General features: G+C 44.5%; 1 protein-coding gene across 1 annotated transcript in view; it reads right to left on the reverse strand.

Annotated features, from left to right (window-relative positions):
- The window catches only part of MED12L (mediator complex subunit 12L), a 709,720-nt gene that overhangs the window by 250,648 nt on the left and 437,839 nt on the right, over positions 1-21,233 (reverse strand). The window contains exon 17 of the mRNA XM_088447707.1: positions 1,364-1,482. Coding sequence (XP_088303833.1) covers positions 1,364-1,482 — 119 coding nt within the window. The remainder of the gene's footprint in view (positions 1-1,363; positions 1,483-21,233) is intronic.

The raw sequence follows: 21,233 nt of genomic DNA on the forward strand, positions 1-21,233 counted from the left end.
AGGCGCCAACATCCCGAAGGTAAATAGCACCCAACACATTGGGCGGTATTCAATTGTTATAGTGCACGCCGATCTCCCGTATAAAGTAAAGGGAGATCGTGGGGCGCTATTCAATTGTTGCACTTCTTCGCGCTGATCGCGCCCAAATTGGTCGGGTTTAGCCGGGTAAAGCAGCTACCCCCGACCAAAGTGCTTGGCGTGACAGCGAAAAGTAATGTTTGGCCACCCAAACATGTCACTTTTCGCCCATTTCAGCTCGCACCCTGCTGGGGCTACGAGCTGAAATGGTGCGCCGGCAGCTGATCGCGTCCGACAGGAGGAACAATTGAATAGCTCCTGTTGGTCGTGTACAGGGGCGCAACAATTGAATACCGCCCATTGTGTCATATCAACATGCATTGTATTGTAACTATTGTGTTGTATGGGCTGTAATTTGTTAACTGGCAGCAGCTAGTTCTATATGTACTAACCCGTCCGGCATACGATTAGATTAGCTAGCAATACACTTGATAGCTAGGTGGGGTATTTATATCACTTAAGTTTGAAATGAAGAGAGAAAAAGCTTTCTACTTTTAAAGGATGTAGAAGTTTAATGTTTTTTTTCTGTAATAAATTAATTTTAAATATGGGAAGACTGCTTAATAATATAAAATATTTACTAATGTGGCCTGGATTGCAAAATGCACCATAGAATTGACAGTAAAAAGTTCTTAAATTATAAAAATTTTAATAAACAAAAAATATATTGTGAAAGTTTTTAATGGAGACAATTACTTTGCAGAAAGAGGGAGAGACACGCGGAGTGTAAAGGGGACAGAGAAAATGGCTAATTAATGCTTACTTAATTTCAATGTTACAATGTAAAGTGCACCTGACACCTACAGGCAGTGTAGACAGCCATTGTGTGAGCTGAACCATTATTCATGAGAATGTCATTTATTCGAGGAACATGTTTCTTATGTGTATTTTATCCCTTATATCACTGGTTTACTCTGAAAGTGATTGGCTACAATCTCTTAAATATTGGAATATTCGATTAACCACCAAAATGACAGTTTCCATTGTGTATAGTTAGCAGGTGCACTTTAAGATGGCCTGAAAACACTGTGTAGGGGTACAAAACAGATGTGATGTCCATAAATCTGGTGGAACATGACCCAGATTTCCCGGTAATCCCGGTGATCATCTGATCCTAAAAAATTGTGTATATCTAATTTGGTCCCCTAGGTGTTGTCAAATTGACCACTGAACTTAATGTCCAGTGATTAGGAAAATAACAGACCATTAGGCACAAAGTCACCAATCTGACATTTTCTATTCCATGACCTCGGTTGAACCTCAACTGAAGTAGTAATGCAAATACCTGGGATGTTACATGATGTTGGTCAAAATAGGACAGGTGCTGCAGCCGGGAAAATGTGCTTTCTAGAGTTGGGAATGCTCCATGCTTGCTCCTCCTCACCCTTTGCCCATCATCTCCATCTGAACATAACAAGAGAAAAAACGCTTTATTCACTGCATACATTTCAATATTTAAACTGAGTAGTTAACTTACATCTAACACTAGTCTCAGAATTTTTTATTTATTAGTGCACCACGAAGGCTCCAACCCTGTGGAATACTAAGGGGGGGGATCCACCCAGCGCACCAAGGCAGGAGGGCTGCCATCTTCAGGATTACCGCTGAGGAGGCTGGAGCCCCCCCAACACAGTCCTGTCCGACTCTGGCACAGTGACTGTGCTCTGCAGCAGTGTGAGCTGGTGTGGAAGAAAAACAGCTGCCGCCGTGCCCGCAAGACTATGGGAGTTTGACTGTCTGTGCCAGACTCTAGTCTCATCACTAGACTTGTGGAGTTCAGGACACAGTGGGGAGTGAACATCATGACGTCGACACCGCAGCCACTTAGCACAGTGGGAGTGGCCGAGTACTGTGGGAGCTGATGCGGGAACTCGGGAGCTACTCTGCACTGTATGCACTGCTCATGCATAACACAAAGCAGGAAGGAGTCAATAGGAGCGGGCCATGGGAGGGGAGTATTGAGGGCAGGGCACTGTGTAGCATACAGGGGGGCACTGTGGTGCATATTAACGGGTACTGTGGCATACAGGGGGGCATACCTCCCAATTCTCCTGCTTTGGGTCGGAGCATTCCTGACCCACGGGGAGGGGGGATACTCTCTATGCAGAACAGTGGGTGAATACACAGTGTGGGGAAGAGCCTGTGGTAAGTCCAGCATCTAAGGGAGTGCTAGGAGAGCCCCCAGAGAAATGAAAAAGGAGGAGTGCTACAAAGCCACTCCCCTTTCCCCATGAGGCCACACTGCTTTTTGGGTGTGCACAAGCAGTTCCTACTGAAAACACTCGGATGTTGGGAGGACCTGCCTCGAATACCAAATATGTTAGGTACGCCACTGCCCCAACTTCTGGTGTTAATGTGGGCTTCCAGAGTCTGAAAATGTCAGTTACTGCTAGTCAGTGGCTCTGAGTCACTCTTCACACAGTAGAGATTATCATGATAATGAGGGCTCAAAGCTGATCCGATTGCCAAAACTAGCTACCACTGAGTAATGTCCCTCCTGTCACAAAGCAGGGCTGCAGTACTCCAGTGCCTGAGATCATGCCAGTCCACCATGCTTGGTTGTTATGCATTGTGCACCAATCATGTCTGCTGTCTCCTCTAAGAAAAACAGTATGTGATATGCGTGCGGTGTACCTACAAAGCCCTGTGTCGGGAGCAGACCCAAATTCTCTAATATGGACAATTGGATATTATAAACAAATTGCGCAAAGCGCTCACCTTGCTGTCTCCACTAGCAAATAATGTACTACAGATGTGTCCTCATACATCATGCTGCAGACGCACCAAACATCCCCCCTCGGCGTGCCAGGTCCAGTGCGACTCTCCACGCACCAGGCTTCCTATTTGCATCTTTTTTTTTCCGAAAATGCGTCTTAGTGGAAATGTGATGTGATTAGGACGCAGCAGGAGACTATACTGATTCATTCCATATGCAACACTTGTATATCTGTGTGCGGCTGAGTATGAATCTATATACAAGGTGCTACGAGGGGGACCCATCTTCTTGTCAATGTTACATGTGTTCTATACATTTTTCACCATTGTTACATAGGTACATAGGGGCTCTTACAAAGTTTGCTATGGGGCCTTCAAATACCTAGTTACCCCCCTGGTTGCATATTAAATTAATCAGTGCAGTCATCTGGTGCGTGCCTGTCCCATTGCATTGTGACTAGGATGCGTTTAAAAAAAGCAGAAAAAGAGATTTAACATCTGTAAATAAGTTCCTTTATACATTTTTTCAGTGAGTTAGTACAGCTGGCACTTCACAAAGGTCATTAAGTAGTCAATATGGGGGGAGTGGACCCTATCTGGGGAGGGTGTTGAAGGGCATACTAGCTCTTGTGAAGGACTAATGCCTAATGATAACCTCCAAGAGTTAGAATCTTCCCCTCAGCTTGGTCATCCCCCTCTAAGATGGTGCAAATGGGGGTTGGCAACTGGTCTAGCTCGCACAGGGCACTAAAATGTCTAGCTAGATTTTTACAGATGGGCTGTGGGTTTGCTTGTAGAGGACATACAGAATATATATTACACAAATGTCACAAACACAGAGCAAACATTATATAAAAACAGTTTATCCTAATTATTAAAATGCTACAAAACATAACACTAAAAAAAATGTGGGTCCAATTGGATAAATTTGTTTGATTTAACCAATTTATCTGAACGACCGTTTTTGTCCTTTTTCCAGTGTTTGAGAACAAATGGCTGATTGTTATTTGCTCCCATACATTACCAGATTTTCTTTCCAACCTGGCAACTACTGTATTTGGTTGGTTGGACGGATAATCTTAAAGTGTTAAGCTGCATACACACGTAAAGATTTTCTGTCCAACCATCCAACTAGTTGATTGGTTGGAATGAAGATCTGGTAACGTATGGGAGTAACTGATGATCAGCAATTTGCTCCTAAATGCCAGAAAACAGATGAAAATGGTCATCAGACAAGTTTGTTTGATCTAAACAATTTGTTCAACCAATAGTTTTTGGCCATTTTCCGGCATTTAGGAGCAAATTGCTGATTGTCATTTGCTTTCATACCTTACCAGATTTTCATTCCAACCAATCAACTAGTTGGATGTTGGACAGAAAATCTTTACGTCTGTATTCAACTTAAGGCCATCTTAACACACCATATGACCAATTAAATTGATTTAAATAGTAACAAAATTTACAAGACAAGCACCATTCAGTAAAACATTAACTCACTATGGGCTCTGTGGCCGGAGGCAGGCCACACAGGGTTAATGGCTGCCACAGCACTGAAGGGGTTAACCCCAGTGCTGTGCCGTCATTTTTAAAAGGACAAAAAGGCGCCAGGCGCCCATTGTAAATGTATACTCTGCGCTACGCGCTGAGTGTTGATAAGTGTGCTTTTAATGTTTTATATGCAGCGGCCTGGACTTGATGCACTGGGGGAGTGTAGGTAGAGTGTGTCATGGCCGCTGCGGGACAGGGAGAGCCAGATCCCACTGCGACCAGCGCTGAAACAGTTACGGTCCCAGTGAGGACACAGTTTAAAAGCACACTGCACATGGTTTATGATAAACTGTATTAAAATATATATGTATTTCTGTAATGCACTGCAGCTGATCTGCAATGCATTAGTGCATGAAGCAGAGTATATTTAATAGGCTATGCACTATATGGTAAATGTATATTTTGTAGAGAAAATGCACTTATTGAATATATACCTGTATATGACATGAGCAGCCTCTGTGTCTGCAGATACTAGATGCTGATTGTGATTCCCTTAGCAGGAGGTCTGATGAAGAGGGTGACTGGAAGTTCTCTGTGTGAAGGTGTGAATGGTGTCATATAGCCAAACACTACATGTACAGAACTTCCTTTGAAAAGACAATTTGTTGTTAAGAACCTTTTGGATGTCACTGAATGTGTTAAGGTTGGAAATGCCAAACTGATTGATAAGGATGAATGTCATTTACTATTTCCTGGGAAATGTTATATCAACATTTTAGGAGACAGTATATTGTATGATAAATCAGTTTGTGTTGGTGGATTAGGAAGGAGGATATTGAGAGACTCCTTTGAAATGTAATATGTTGTTTAATTTATGTTTTCTGAGATAGCCTGATTGGCTGGAAGGAGCACAGGGTGGATTTGCCCCCCTGTGATGTTGTGTGTAAGAATGACATAAAAAGAGGGACTGTGAGCCCTGTGTGTGGTACAACCCTGTAACTTCTGTGAGGAGGAGACCTGCTGATAAGATTCCTGTATGTGGTACATCCTTGTAAATCCTGTGTGGAGAAGAATTGCTGTAACATCTTGTATGCTGATATTCCCCTTCAGGCGGAAGGGAGGGTCTTTTTTAAGACTTTGAGCAATAAACACCTTGCCTGACTTCAATGGTATCTCAATCCTGCGACTAACAGAATTGCGCAAAACGCTATTCCGTTCTCCTGCTGTTCTGGGTAAGAGCTCCGTGTCTCCAAGTTTAAGCCCTCTGCCAAGCTACCATGCAGACCTGGTCCATTGCGAGGGATCAGGTGGGAACAGCCGACACCAAACAGGAGGCGTGTCCGCAGTTAATCAAACGCATACGCAGCAGAAGCGGTTCCAGGTTCCAAGGCAGGAGCCTGAGTGTACCTAGTAAGCGGTTCCAAATGCCGATGGTAGAGTTTGGTGGTGGCAGCATCGTTAAACGCCCACGGCGCAGTGGGCGGAGTCAGTGACAGGTGGTCACTGACGGTGAGTGGGAGTCCAAAAGCGCTAACCCGTGACCAGTGACGGCCTAGGCGAAAGGCGTCCGGTCACAGGCTCTATTTATCAACATTATTTTTACTAAAATAAAGTAAAAAAGGGTGTTTTCACACCCTTTTCACATTATTTTAGTATCACCTATAGTTATTACAGGGCAATTGGAGTAGAATTCGTAAAATTCTACTCCAACCCCTAAGTATCACTTATTTTTAGTAAAGCAGATCGTATTTCCCATAATTGTAATGGGAAATGTGATCTGCCTGGTAGTTACTAAAAATAAATTGTGAAAAAAAATACCTAGGGAGGCACTGTGATAATAACGCCAGGTTGCCGGACTCCTACTCTGCTCTAACAGGCAGAGCAGAGCCGGGAGTCGGTCCCTGTAACCAGCTGTGTGGTCTAAACAGACCGCAAGCTGATTACTGTAAAAAAAAGACAAAAAAAAGTAGTAAAAAAAAAAATTGACTTACCTGACTCCAGGGACCGGTGATCGGGCCTCCGGTGATGACTCCCCTCCGGTCAGCTGGTCTCCCATAGTGCACTGCTGCCCGGTCATCAGGTGATCGGGTCCCAGTGCAGTATGGGAGATCACCTGACCGAAGGCATGGAGAACATCACCGGAAGCCCGGAGCATGCAGGTAAGTGTAATTAAGGGGGGGTCGCGGGGGGGGGCCGCCATCGCGGGGGCGGGGCTTAACGCCGGGGAGTAGCAGCGGCGGCAGGTCGGCGCATGTGCGGGCACTTAGGGCCTGATTCAGACCCGCTCGCAAGCGCTATGCACTCGCAAGCGGGTCGATGGTGGCCCAGTGTGCATGTGCACGATGGAGCCGGCTCCATCGTGCGCATGCGCGAGACCCGGATAGCGACGGGCAAACAGTCACTCCGGGTCTCGTACCAAAGGGGGCGTGCTGTCACTCAACATTGGTGGGCAGGCCGGGGGAGTGGCTGCTCAAATGGAGGCGTTCCCATGTGAACGCCTCAGTTTGTGGCCGGCTCCACTGACATCACGAGTGATGTCAGTGGGAGAGATTTCGGCTCTGTGAGAGCCGAAATTTCTCTGGGGCTTGCGGCAACGAGACCCTACCACAAGGGTTTCGTTGCAAGGCCGATGTTCGCGATGGTCTTGACCATCGCGACCATCTTCCTGGCCACTCGCTATAGCTGTGGGTGGTCACCCACAGCTATGCGAGCGGCCAGGAGGCCGCTCTAAAACACAAGAAGGCCGGCCCTGATTCAGAGCGTCCGGTTCTGAATCAGGCCCTTAGTCACGGTATTTTTTGCGAAAATACCGTGATAAGGCTCCGAAGGGGATTCGCAGGGACAGAGCTTTATCGCAAGCTCTGTCCCTGCAAGGGATTTGAAGTAAATCCCTGTGATATTGCCTGAATTCGCAATGTGAATTCAGTCGTTAATATCACACTACAATCTGCATTCAATATGCGGATTGTAGTAAATAGAGCCCTATAAAGTATAAAGAAGGGCATCTGTTATCTGTGATGCAGTTAATGTTCTGCTTATGTACAAATGTCACACACAAGAGAAAAATAAGAATTATATAAATGTACAGTACACTAAGATAAGAATTATAAGTGAGGAGGGAAGAAATGGAGGCAAAGTAACTCAATATCCTACTTAAAAACAACAAAGCAGTTTATTAGAATAAATTCATGGTAAATTGAAAACAAAATTGTATGATTTATAGAATGTGGTGTTACTTTAGCCTTAAAGACAATTTATCTTCACTTTCGGCATCCTAAATTTTCACACAAGGGGCCTGATTCAGATGTGGACACAATGCCGATATTTACGCAGATTGAGTAATTGTTAGCCATTGCGCATGTGTCTAAGCCGCACAGGCAGCGACTGTATTGCGATAACTTTGTGGGCCCCATAGCAACATTTTGAAGGGGTCCTGAATGCTTTTTGAAAAGAAAATTGTGCTTACCTACCACCTTTATGGTCCGTTATCCGGTGTCAAACACAGTCTTGTCATCTTTCACTCACACAATTTCTGATGGTCAGCCACCAGCCTTGGGTAGGGGGTAAAAGCCCAGTTGGGGATGACAGTGGGGGCACAGTAGGTGATTGGGAGGAAGTCAGAGGCACACATGGGGAGGGGTGTCAGCTTTACCCAAAAGGAGAGGGGTCAGTGGCACATATGGGGAAGTGGGTCAGTGGCATAGCGGTCAGAGGAATACTAGGAGCAGGATAAGGGCAGAGGCACAGTTTGGTAGGTGGTCAGAAAAACACTAGGGACGGGATAAGGGCAGAGGCACACATGGGAAGGTTCTTTGTGCCTCTTTTACTGAGCAAGCAAGGGGAGAAGGAGAATAAAGGAGAGTTGGGGGCACGGACAATGTGTGCTTCCTATGAGAGGGGGGCCAGGGGAAAATAATTTTTATGCCCCCATCTAAATATGTGCAGCTCTTCTACTGCACACTGCCAGTCAGGGGGCTGCAGCACTGATGGTCCCAGCAGTAAGCTGCATCTTAGTCACATTGCAGACATCTGCCTGTGACTAAGAAGCACTTTACTGCCGGGACTATCAGCGCCAGTGTTCCTTACCACACACTGGAGGAGATTCTATTGCCAGTCCAGCTATCGAGTCCAGTTGCACCCCATGAGCTCCGTGCCAATTCCCATGCACCTCCACTCCCATCCCTGTTTAGCTCTGCCCCCATGGTGACAGTGGAAGTCACCAGGGCTTGGAGTGGGAGGGCTGAGCCTGTTATCATCAGGTTCAGACTAGCTACTTTAAGGTCTCTAATTGTGCCGCCAGTGCTGCGGTTCTTTACAACTTGCTGCACACAATATGCTGAGTGAGGTGAGCTGGATGCAAGGCCCCGGGCCCCATAGCAACTGCACTCCCTGCATCCACGGTAGCTACACCCTTAGCGATTACACTTACACCGAGGATGCACTCACAAAGTGAGTGACAGGTAGTCAGCATTTGGGGGAGGTAATAGGGGGTGTCTTGAGCAACACAAGTGCATCAGACCATTTAAATACTGTTTTCTGGACATCCACAAATTAGCCACTGCATTCTTGCTCGCAGCAGGAGACCCCGCGTTGTGTCTGGAAACCCTCTGTGTGTCTAGTGATAGCTTAGACTTAAGTCTAATCTACGAAGGCTGATATTCTACGTTCAATGTTTCTGACATATCAGAGGCGTTTTAAGAGAGGAGGGGGCCCGTGTGCAGCCTCCGTGCCAGAATCTACAGCGCATGCTTTCCCGGGGACATCTTTTCTGCGCATGCGCAGATCAGTGGGAAAATGGCCGCTGCCTGTTTTGTGCATGAGCGGAGGATGTGAGAAGCTTTCAGTGAACGTCTCTAAGCACTGGACGACTGGTAAGTAATTTGCATATTTTCACAATTGTGATCCGTGAGAGGTCGCAGATACGATGACATGTGTGTCCACATCTGAATTAGGCCCAATATCCCCCATAGAGCTTTCTATAGTAGGAGTGATAACTGGGTTGCACAAATCCATGTACCTTTAAATTAGTTTATCTGGAAACAATAAAACTAAGATAATAAATAGGGCTGGTCAGTTACTATTTTTCAAGCACTTTTAAAATAAAATAATCTTAATGCTAGTAGTGTTTATACAAATCATGTATTTAAGTTATCACCTGTCTCAAGATGTTCCGCTGTGTTTGGAATATCTAGTACCAGGCACTTTGCAATTCTAAAATACTAGTATTGCTGTCTTCCTACCTTGACCAAATTATTCTTCCGACGCTGTCTGACTCTAGTAACTCTGTCTGGATTCTTCTGTATCTCCTGAAGAAGTAAAGGATGCTATTAAGTCTCTCCCTTTGCATAACGCGACGGAGGTTGATGGACTTCCCGTTGGGCTGTATAAGACTCACCTCAGTTTCTTTGTCCCTAAATTATTGGAGGTCTTTGTGGGCCTCTATGAAGTGAATTTTCTTCCCTCATCAATGGCTGAAGCTTTCGTAGTGGTTATCTCAAAACCAGGAAAAGACCTGGCTTATCCGCACTTGTATTACCCCTTTTCTTTATAATCTACTGATGTCAATATTCTAGCCAAAGTTTTAGCTTTGAGGCTGAAAAAAGATATACTTGAAATGATTAATCCAGATCATATGGGTTTCATGCCCGAGAGGTCAACTGCTATACATTTTTGGGCCCTTTACGCCTATCTGCAGGTGGCCACAGAGGGGATGGTTGACACCTTGTAGTAAAAGCGTTTGTTTCAGCAGAATGAACATTTCTATGGGAGGTGCTTTCTAGATTTAGGATTGGTCCAGCCTCAGATACTGTACTCATGCCCTGCTGCATGGGCCTGAGTGAATGGCTTTTTTTACTGATTTTTTTATGCTGAGCAAGGACACAGGACTGCCAGCTATCCCCATTATTGTCTGCCATTGCCATTGACACGTTAGCTTGTGCTATCAGAGCTTCCCACGCAATCTCTGGATTGACAGTTTCTGGTCGTGAAGAGAAAATTGCCATGTATGCTGATATGTTGTTTTTAACACACATGGAACATTCCCTACTGTCGCTGTTGGCAATGGTAGACCATTTTTTATCCTTCTCATGAGTTAGTATTAACTGGAACAAAAATGTTGTTTTTTTCCTTATCTCTAATGTCCATTTGCCGGCTTCCTATGCTTTCTCCCTGCACTGGTGTTTAAATATATGAGTATATAGATTACTTACTCCCCGGCTAAGTATGTAACGTTAAACTTCCAACCTTAAATTGAGCATTTAAAAGCTAAGTCTCATGTTTGTCAGCGGCTTCCTCTCTCAGTTATGAAACAAGTGAATATGGTTAATGGTTATACAGCCTAAGTTTTTATATGCGTTACGGGCAGCATTCTCCCCACTATCTCCCCTTATCATGCAGGCTTGTATAGCCTATAAAACTCTATGTAGAGTTCGGGGAGAGGGGGATCTGGCCCTGTCTGATATGTGGCTTTATTACCTTGCTGCCCAGCTTGTGCATCTGTATTGTTCCTCTAGATCAGGGGAATACATCTTTGGCTTTACTTGAATGGTCTGTTTTAGCGTACAGTATACTCAGGGCCTGATTCAGAGCCGGACGCTATTTGCGCTCGCTCGTTCAGAAAAAGGGGCCGGCTATTTAAATTGAGCGCTCGCTCTTTACGGTCTGTTGACGCCTCTATGTCTGAGCGAGCAAACGAAACATGCGCTCGCTATTTTGTAAAGACGCCCCTTGGCCGCTCGCATCCTATGTCATCTCCGCTATTTATTAGATTAATCGAGTACATCGAAAGGCGTCTGAACTGCTCACAGTGCTTGTGGTTGGATTTTCCTACCGCAATCATGCGAACAGTTCAGGGTAAGAGACAACCAAGTGACGTGGTCGATGACGCTGCTTTGTTAATTATGCACACCCTTATAACGCCCGTTTTGACCGTTTGGCACGCCTGCGTTCGGATCACCACTCCCCGTTTTCAAGCACCTTCCCCTGTTACCACCCACAAACGCCTCATCCTGTCACTCAAATTAGCAGGCACTCGCTATTTTGCGAGCGCTCGATTTCCGACCGCAATGACTGGTTGGCGCATGCGCATTACGACCCATACGCATGCGCAGAACATCGCTCGGAGCGAACAAGCGGCCGCTTACGAGCGGCTCTGAAACAGGCCCTCAGTTACAATTTTATTCAAGAAATCCCCACTCTCTAATTGCACCCACCCATCTTCTGAAACAAGGTTATATAGAGTTTGGCTGGTGGAAACGAGAATCCTGGGGGAGTCTGCAGTTGATCCCTGGTCTTCTATATGGGACAACTCTGCCTTCCCAGAGCTTTGCTCCCTTGAGGGGAAATCTTTTGTGGATGTCTTATGATGTGGATGCTGTGGATTTTACACTCCTTTGCTCAGCTGTCGATTACCTCCCATACCATTTATTGTTTTGATATCTGCAGCACAGGCATGCCCTCTGTGCACAGTGGAGGATGGAGACACCTGTTCTGTACGAGTCCCCTGTCTGTCTGTTGCTTCAGACCCTTTATAGTCAGAAGTTAATTTCTCAGGTGTATTCCTCCCTTCTTTTGCACTCAGGGGCTCTGGCCCTGATTCAGAGCCGGACGCTCTGACCAGAGCGTTCGCTCTGAATCAGGGCCATCCTATTTTAATGTGGAGCGGCCTTTTGGACAATCGCATAGCTGTGGCCTGTCCAAATCTGTTAAACAAAGGGAACTTATGGACTTGAGGGCCTATTCATCATAACTAAAAAAAAATCAATGGAGTGAATTAGGTTTAGAACTTGCATGGAGTTTTACCTAATTACCGGAGGAATTTATCATTCCTCCTCTCCATAACTATCTATTCCGAAAAATTGTCATTTTTGCGCTGACAGTTTTTCAGGAAATAGATACTTTTCCCTCTCTGCTCTAACTTACCGCAGCTGTAATCAGTGCTGCGCATGCGCCTTTACGTTCACAAGAGTGGCACATGCGCAGCACTGCCTACAGCTGCGGTAATTCTGTGTCTGATCCATCATTTGGTCCACAAGTATCATGCATATCGCTTGGAACTTGTTATGTCATTATTATCTGTCACTGTGATATTACTTTTCATGTTCCTTTACATATTCAGTGTATTGTTCTTCGAAGTTGTTGTTTTTTTCTACTGGATCCTTTTCTCTGCCCCATTCCCTTCATTTTTTTTATTTATTTTGACCGTTTCCTTTTTTCCCTTCCCCTCCCCTCACTTTCTCGATTTTGTAACCGGTATACTAGTTGTTATAGGCCTCATAGGCCTTTTGTTTGGGTTCTTTAAATATTACAAAATGGTATATACTTTTTTTATCTATTGTTACGTTATTGTAGTTGAGAGACCGCACGTTTGTTCTTGTTGTAGCTCTCTTACTCGCTGGGATATGGGGGGCTAATTTATGTGTAATTCAACTATTAAGATTTTTCGTGAAATAGGGTATTGGCTGATAATCTAGACGCCTCCTCTACATCTGTTAGCTATAAGGAACATATTAAATTCCGCACGTGGAATGTAGAGGGTTTAAACACACCGCTCAAACGGCGGAAGGTTTTACAACATTTATAGAGGCTTACACCAGACATGACTGTACTTTAAGAAACTCATTGAAGGAAGGAAGATCCCAATATACTTCAGAGCACTTGGCTGAATGAATACATAGCAGCTTTATTTACATTTAAACAAAGAGGGGTGGTTCTTTAGTTACACCATCACTGATAAGTTTTGTGATCCTGAAGGTCATATTTTATTTGTTAAAAGACAATTGGAAGTGGTATGGTACACCATTGCTACTATGTACCAACTGGCCCTAGTAATGTTTTTTTTACTAATTTATATGATCGTTTACAGGGGGTCATCATACTAGGTGGAGATTTCAATGCTACTCTCAATCCACTGTTGGATAGGTCAGGGGACAGTTGTTGGGGCAGCACACCTTTGGCTCTAAGTTTTCTTTTATCTTCCCTTCAACTCTCCGACCCCTGGAGGTATCAACAACCTGTGGAGCGAGACTATACATTTTATTCGCATCCACATAACACATCTACCAGGATTGATTATTGGCTCCTTCCTATGAATCTCCTCCCTAAAGTTCATCAGACCAAATATTGCTACAATATATCCGATCACGCCCCAACATGTTTCTCCCTATCCCTCCTTACTCCTAAGCCCTCCTCTTTTAATTGGCGATTTCCCTCCTATCTATATGATTCCACTGATTTCAAACAATATTTGGTACAACACTTATTATTATGGTAATGATAATATTCAGCATTTTGCAGACATTAATTTATTTTTGGCGACATCAGAAACAAGTGTTACGTGGTTATATCATATATATATATTATATTGCTGGGAAATGCTCCAGGATCTAAGCCTGGCACTTTCTAAATCTTACATGAACCTATTGAGGTCTAATTATACTGACGCTCGCCAGATTTATACAGATACCAAAAATCTATATGACACCCTATGCACAGAAAAGGCTCAGTGTTCCCTAGATTATCAAGAATATTGTTATTTTAGGTGAGGCAACAAAGCAGGTAGACTGTTGGCGACTATGGTCGGATACTCTTGTTTTGACCTCTACCTCTGATATAGCGACTTTATTTTTAGATTACTTTAGAAATTTATACACTGCACCACCAGATAATTCGACCCTGGGTATGGATTTTCTCCGGTCAGCTGGTTCTCTTGTGCTGACGGAAGAACAACACGACTCTTTGACTGACCCGATTTCTGAATCCTGGCCGCTATTGGGCATTGGGCTACCAGTAAGACTCTGTGAGCAGTTGGGCTTAGTGCGGAATATTATAAATTACATCCCCACATCTTGGGCTCTATTTACTACAATCCGCATTGGTAATGCAGATTGTAGTGTGATATTACCGAGTGAAGTCGCATTGCGAATTCAGGCAATATCACAGGGATTTACTACAAATCCCTTACAGGGACAGAGCTTGCGATAAACCTCTGTCCCTGCAAATCCCCTTCGGAGCCTTATCACGGTATTTTCGCAAAAAAATACCGTGATTAAGTGCCCGCACATGCGCCGACCGGTCGCCGCTGCTACCCCCCTCCGGCGCTAAGCCCCGCCCCCCGATCGCGGACCCCCCGCGATCCCCCTCTCCCTTACTTACACTTACCTGCATGCTCCAGGCCTCCGGTGATGTTCTCCATTCCTCCGGTCAGGTGATCTCCCATACTGCACTGGGGCCCGATCATCTGACGACCAGGCAGCATTGCACTGTGGGAGACCAGCTGACCGGAGGGAAGTCATCACCGGAGGCCCGATCACCAGTCCCTGGAGTCAAGTAAGTAATTTTTTTTTTTACTATTTTTTCTTTCTTTATTTTTACAGTAATCAGCTTGCGGTCTGTTTAGACTACACAGCTGGTTACAGGGACCGACTCCCGGCTCTGCTCTCCCCGTTAGAGCAGGCCAGGAGTTCGGTAACCGGGGGAGACCCTGGATAACGCCACCTCCAGGTGGCGTTATTATCACAGGGTTTTCCCCGATATTTTTTTCACATTTATTTTTAGTAACTATGGTCAGATCACATTTCCCATTACAGTTATGGGAAATGCGATCTGCTTTACTAAAAATAAGTGATACTTAGGGCTTGGAGTAGAATTTTATGAATTCTACTCCAATTGCCCTGTAATAACTGTAGGTGATACTAAAATAATGTGAAAAGGGTGTGAAAACACCCTTTTTCACATTATTTGACTAAAAATAATGTTGATAAATAGAGCCCCTGGTCCCTCATTTGCTAACATTGTTTAATTCTATTCTATCGGGTGAAGCTACTCCCCCTGCTTTTAACGAAGCTCGGATAATAATGTTACCTAAACCGGGCAAAGATGCCACATTAATACAATCATATCGCCCCATATTTCTGATAAATCAGGATTTAAAAATATTGTCTTCCATTATGGCACAACGACTGCAGAGTCTGCTCCCCAAATTACTTTATCCATGACAGACTGGCTTTGTGAAAGGTAGATTGTCAGTACATAACATCCGCCAGGTGATAGCGGCTTTAACCCATTCACTAAAGAGCTTATCGGGTACATCTCTCCTTGTTAGCTGTGACGTTGATAAAGCGTTTGACCGGGTGTCATGGTCACATTTACTGCGTGTTTTACATTTTCTAAATGTTGGATCGGGTTTGTACAATTTTTTTGTATGTTATACAACACTCCTACAGTGTTCTTCACCATTAATGGACTAATTAGAGAGAGCTTTTGTTTACATCGAGAAACTAGACAGGGCTCCCCCCACTACCATCTCCTTTTCAATTTAGCTCTAGACCCTCCTATTTGCCATTTTTATTTGCAAATGGAATGGGCTCCAGATTGGTACTCATGTATTAAAAGTATCAGCTTGTGCTGATGACTTACTATTGTATTTTACTAATCCTCATGTAGCTTTCCCTGGTTTTCTACAGCTCCTCCATGATTTTGAACTTATATTGGGGTTCGTGATTAATAAATCTAAAGCTGGGTACACACTGACTGACAGATACATTGGCCAATCAATTGATCGTACCAACGAAATGTCGGTGAACGTCGGCGTTCACCAACATATCGCATTGGCTGTGCTGTACAGCCGATGGACAGATATGTCTGCAGATATATCTGTCCATCGGCAACGGTGTATGGGCGGTCTGCCGACCGCCCGTACACACACAGGGCATCCACGAGGAGGTGACAGGACACGCCCCCACCCACTGGGACATGCCCCCAACATGCCCCCTGGCCCCCAGATATATCTGTATAGTGTGTACCCACCTTAAGTCAGAAACTTTAGCCTTACATGCAGGTGATGTGGAGGATTGGAATGGCTCCTTTCCTTTTAGATTGGCAGGTACTTCGTTGACTTATTTAGTATTACTGTACATATACCTGTTAATCCCTCTGACCTTTGTGTGGCTATTTTTCCTACATTTATTGCCCGCATCATAGCTGATTTTCATGCTTGGAAACATTTACCCCTTTCTTATATAGGTAGATGCCACTTGAAAAAGATGATTTAATTTCCTAGATTGTTGTACCCTATTCAAATGTTACCTCTATTGTTAAAGGACTCTGCTTTGAAGTTATTAGCTAAGGCCATTAGTATATTCATCAGGGCAGACAAAAAGCCTTGAATATCTTTATTTAAACTGAGTCAGTCTCCAGATTTGGGAGGTATTATTAACCTTCCTTGCATTATAAGTTATGTTCTGGCTGCAAACTAACGTCATGCAGTTGATTGGCTACGGGGCTCTTATGAATTTGCTAATTAGAATGTAAGCTCTCACGAGCAGGGACCTCTTCCCTCATCTGCTTCTCTTTACATTTTCTTCTACTCTTTACTCCCCATAAGGGCACCTAACACGTGACTGCCAACTCCCGGCTGCTTATTGTGAGTGCTTTAATCACTATTGCAGCAATGTATATAAATCATGTCCTTGTCCTGCACTGTAATGTACTGTAAGTTACTTGTTTCTTGTTCACTTATTAGTTCTATGTACTATGTAAGGCGCTGCGGAACACTTGTGGCACCATATAAATAAAGGATAATAATAATAATAATAATAATAATGCCAGTTTGGAACAAACCTTTTGCCCTGACATTTCACTCCCCAGTCTTTTACATATGAGACCAACGACTTTCCCATCCTCAGTCGCTAACAATTTGTTACTAACTACCACATGCGCAGCCTGGCGTTTATCACATTATAAGATGTCCTTCCTATATATATATCAGCCCACTATTTCTAACTCAACTTTATTACGTTCCTGGAGTCTAAGGGGTCCCCGATTAGTTTTTAACATTTTAGATGAACAGATGCTTAAAATACCTCTCTATGATGGACTACAGGAAGCGTTTCCTCATCTCACTATTTGTATATTACCAAATTCGTAGCTCTGTGGCTAAATTACTTTCTAAGTTAACGGAAGCTGATAGAACACATGTGCTATATGGTGTGCTGTGCTGCTGCCCTAGAAGTGACGATTCTACCTCACTATTATATACTTATATTAAACGTACTATAGTTTTGGACAAGGTGTAGTCTGACATTACCAAATGGAGAATAGATTATCCAACTACCCCTCTCAAAACTATTCTCATTGCTTTCACTCATCTTAAAAAAAAACTTATTTCTGCCTCTTACACAGATATGCACTATAAGATCCTCCACCGTGCTTATATACGCCTAAATATGCCTCTTGATAAGGGTTTCCATAGACTCTTACTGTTTTAAGTGTCACACACCTGAGGCGGATCTTTACCACTGTATGTGGAGCTGCCCAGAGGTAGAAAATTTTGGTCTATTATTCATACATATATTAAAAATGCTTTGGGTATATCCATTAATATTTCTCCTGAATGGGCCCAATGGGACATATACCTAAGTACCACTCAAACTAAGGGCCTGATGCAGACCCGCTCGCAAGTGGGTCGATTGTTAGGCAGTGCGCAGGCGTGGCGTGCGCACTGCACTTGCGCGAGCCCCAGAGCGAGCTAGAAATCACTCGCTCCGGCGCTCGCATGCAAAAGGGGTGGCTGTCGATGTTGATCGACAGCTCGCTCTGTTTGAAGGTGGGTGGCTTGCCAAACTGAGGCGCTCCCGAAGGAACGCCTGCCGTTTGGGGGCGGCCCCACTGGCATCACCAGTGATGTCAGTGGTGAGCTTCCGGCTCTGTTAGAGCCAGAAGCTCACTGGGGCTTGCGGCCACGAGACCCTACCACAAGGGTCTCGTCAAAGCCCGATGGTCGCCATGGTCTTGACCATGGCGACCATCATCTGGCCGCTCGCATAAGCTGTGGGGGGTCACCCACAGCTACGTGGGCGGCCAGGAGGCCGTCTTTAAAAAAAAAAAAAAGGACGCCCTGATTCAGAGCGAGCGCTCTCAAAGAGCGTTCGGCTCTGAATCAGGCCCTAAGCCTCCTTTGGGACAACGTATTTTATTAGCCAAACTTGCTGCTACGGGGAAGCAAACCATTTTAATCTAATACGTCTCCTCCGATCCCTTGACACTATCTTTGCTAATGCCATGTATTTCTTACCTGTTTCATATGGATTGGCTAGAGATGTAAAGAACAAAGGGCTGAGAAATTCTTTGCAGCATGGTTACTGTATATATGTACTCTACCCTCCCTGGTAAAGGACACCCTCCTGGTACAACTTAGAGGTTATCTCAATGGGACATCCCCCATTTTGGAGCACCCACCTACTATATGTTCAGTGGACTATGGGCCTTATTTGGACCATCTCGCTAGCAAGCGGCGGCTCGTTGCAGACGATGTTCGCTAATGTGCACATGCGTGTAGTTTGCAGTGCGCGTGTAAAAACTAGTACAAGCGATCGGATTTTGCTCGCTCGCCCTGCAAAGACAGCCCAGTGGAATGAGTGATAGGTGAAGCCGTTTGTGGCTGGTAACAGGGGCAGGGCAGTAGTAATGGGGAGTGGAGTTGCGGACGCAGGCGTGCCAGAGTGTTTTCACGCCATTTCTGGGGCATGCATAATTAACAGGCAGCGTCATAGTACACGTCACCTGCTTGAATAATACACTGAAGTCCTCGCAGTGCTTGCGGTAGGGTACAGTCAAACGCAAGCGCTGTGGTCAGATCCAATGGAACCCGATGTACCGATGGTTGAATATACTTCCTGGAGATGATGTACACTAGTGGGCGGCTAAGGACAGGCTGGTGGGCATCTGTAAACACAAAGTGATAGCTCGCCAAGACATAGTGGGCGTGCTTATGCCTTGCCGAGCGAGCGGCTGCTTTGACGTCACTTAGCTGAATTTCCATACGCTGGGAGCGAGCAGCCAAATCTAGCGAGCGGGTCTACATCAGGCCCTATGTGCGGTTCTCTCACTTCTTTTGTTTCCTGTAATATGATGTGTGATTTTTGTATTAATGCTGCTATGGATGTAACTTTTCACACACATATTTGTGTTGTAATATATGTATAATCTGTTTTTATATGCAGTTCTCCAATAAAATATTTAGAAAAAAAGAAAGACACAGCTTCCACGAGTGAAATACAGGTACAACATGCCTGTTTCCCGGTCAAGTGGTTACTGACATTCTAATTTTGGCTTCCTTGTTTCACAACATAACTGTGGAAACTGTCTGCTACGCAGATTTCCCTTTCACTGCATGAAATCTCAGTAATGCATAATTTCCATAAGAATCCTTCACTTCATAAACTGTTCTTACATAACTATGTTATATGACTCGTACTGTGCCTTTTCCAAGATATAATACAAATATAAACTTGAAATTTAATTTGGGTGTCTCTTAGTTTTTTATTTGTTGGTACATTTTCATGCACAGCGCCATATATTCCCCTATTGGCAGTTTTAGAACTCATTTTTTTCTGTTCAGGGATTCCTTCTCCCCATGCCTTGAATAGTATACCCTATTAGTTCTCAATGTAACAATTGTTCCACAATATTGTCTACTTTCTTGGACATTGATTCAACAATTCCTGACATACTCCTATGTACTGTCAGGTTCTACTGGGTTTCCATCAACCACTTTTACAGTCTCTCTATGGTCTTTACCAAAGTAGGATCTTTTTTAACTGTTCTTAGGCAAATATATCTTTTTACTTCAAGATCAAACATCCAGTCAACTGGTTCAACTACATTTTCTACTTCAGTATGGGGTACATCATTCTGCGCTCCACTGCTGCTCTCCTCATTTTCTGATACCCTATTCATGCTTGGAAAAGGAGACACTTCAGACTTGGGGAACATTCCTACTGCCCCTGTATCAGTAACATTAATAAAACAGGTCTGGGTTTTTTACTTCTGTAATAAATTGGGTTTCCCACAGCTTTCAGAAGTGGGAAAAGTCTCTACCCAATAAAGCTTCATACAGTACACCAAAAAAAGGAACTAATCCCACAGTGACTAAAGTGGGACCACATTGTGCTTCTATATTCTCTTCAGAAGTATCATAATGCAGAGTATCCCCATGTACACAGTTTATATCAACAGTATTTCCCTGACATTTTAAGGGATCCAGAATCTAACAGGGCCTCTACTCATTTGCTTTCTATAGTAATTATACACATTTGTTTATCTGTCTCAGCCGGTCGGTCTGTGTTGCAGGTTACTTGAGCAAAGAAAGATACTCTGCGATCCACATAAGCAGTATTACATCGCATAGGCTCAGCAGTAATTGGACAATTAGCAGCAACATGGCCCAAGCCACCACATCAAAAACATTGGATCATAATTTGATCAATTATTTTATGAGGCAGCAACCTTCCTGGCACAACTGGTTAATTACCAGGTTCCAAGTTTACCGTTTCTAAAAGTTCATTCCACCGCCCAGCACCCTTTTCCCTTGGAACAGTCTTACTAGTATTCACTGGAGATTGCTGTTGCAAAATTAGGCACTCCAGGGTGGATTTAGGGTTAGGCACCCCCCGTTAGGGTTAGGTTTAGGCTAGGGGAAGGGGAGGTTAGGTTAGGGTTAGGCACCCCTAAGGAAGGGGAGGGTTAGGAGTGTTACTTACCTTAGTCGGGATCTTCAGCTACCGGCGTCGGTATTTCATCCGCCGGGATTGAACCTCTGGCTGCTAAAATTCATTATTCTGTTGGTTTTCCAAGCGGGACTGTAGGGAAACTGACTCACAAACTCTGCCTGTTTGCAGACAATATTCTTTTTTTTGCTACAGAGCCTCTGACCTCAGGGCCTGATTCAGAGCCGGACGCTCTGACCAGAGCGCTCGCTCTGAATCAGGGCCCTCCTACCTAAAAATGGAGCGGCCTCCTGGCCGGTCGCATAGCTGTGGGTGACCACCCACAGCTTATGCGAGCGGCCAACAAGATGGTCGCAATGGTCAAGACCATCGCGACCATTGGGCTTGCGACGAGACCCTGCGGTAGGGTCTCGCTGCCACAAGCCCTGGAGTGCTTTTGGCTCTATC

This window comes from Taudactylus pleione, unplaced genomic scaffold, assembly GCF_031769625.1.
Source record: "Taudactylus pleione unplaced genomic scaffold, aTauple2 ptg000436l, whole genome shotgun sequence".
Taxonomy (NCBI): Eukaryota; Metazoa; Chordata; class Amphibia; order Anura; family Myobatrachidae; genus Taudactylus; species Taudactylus pleione.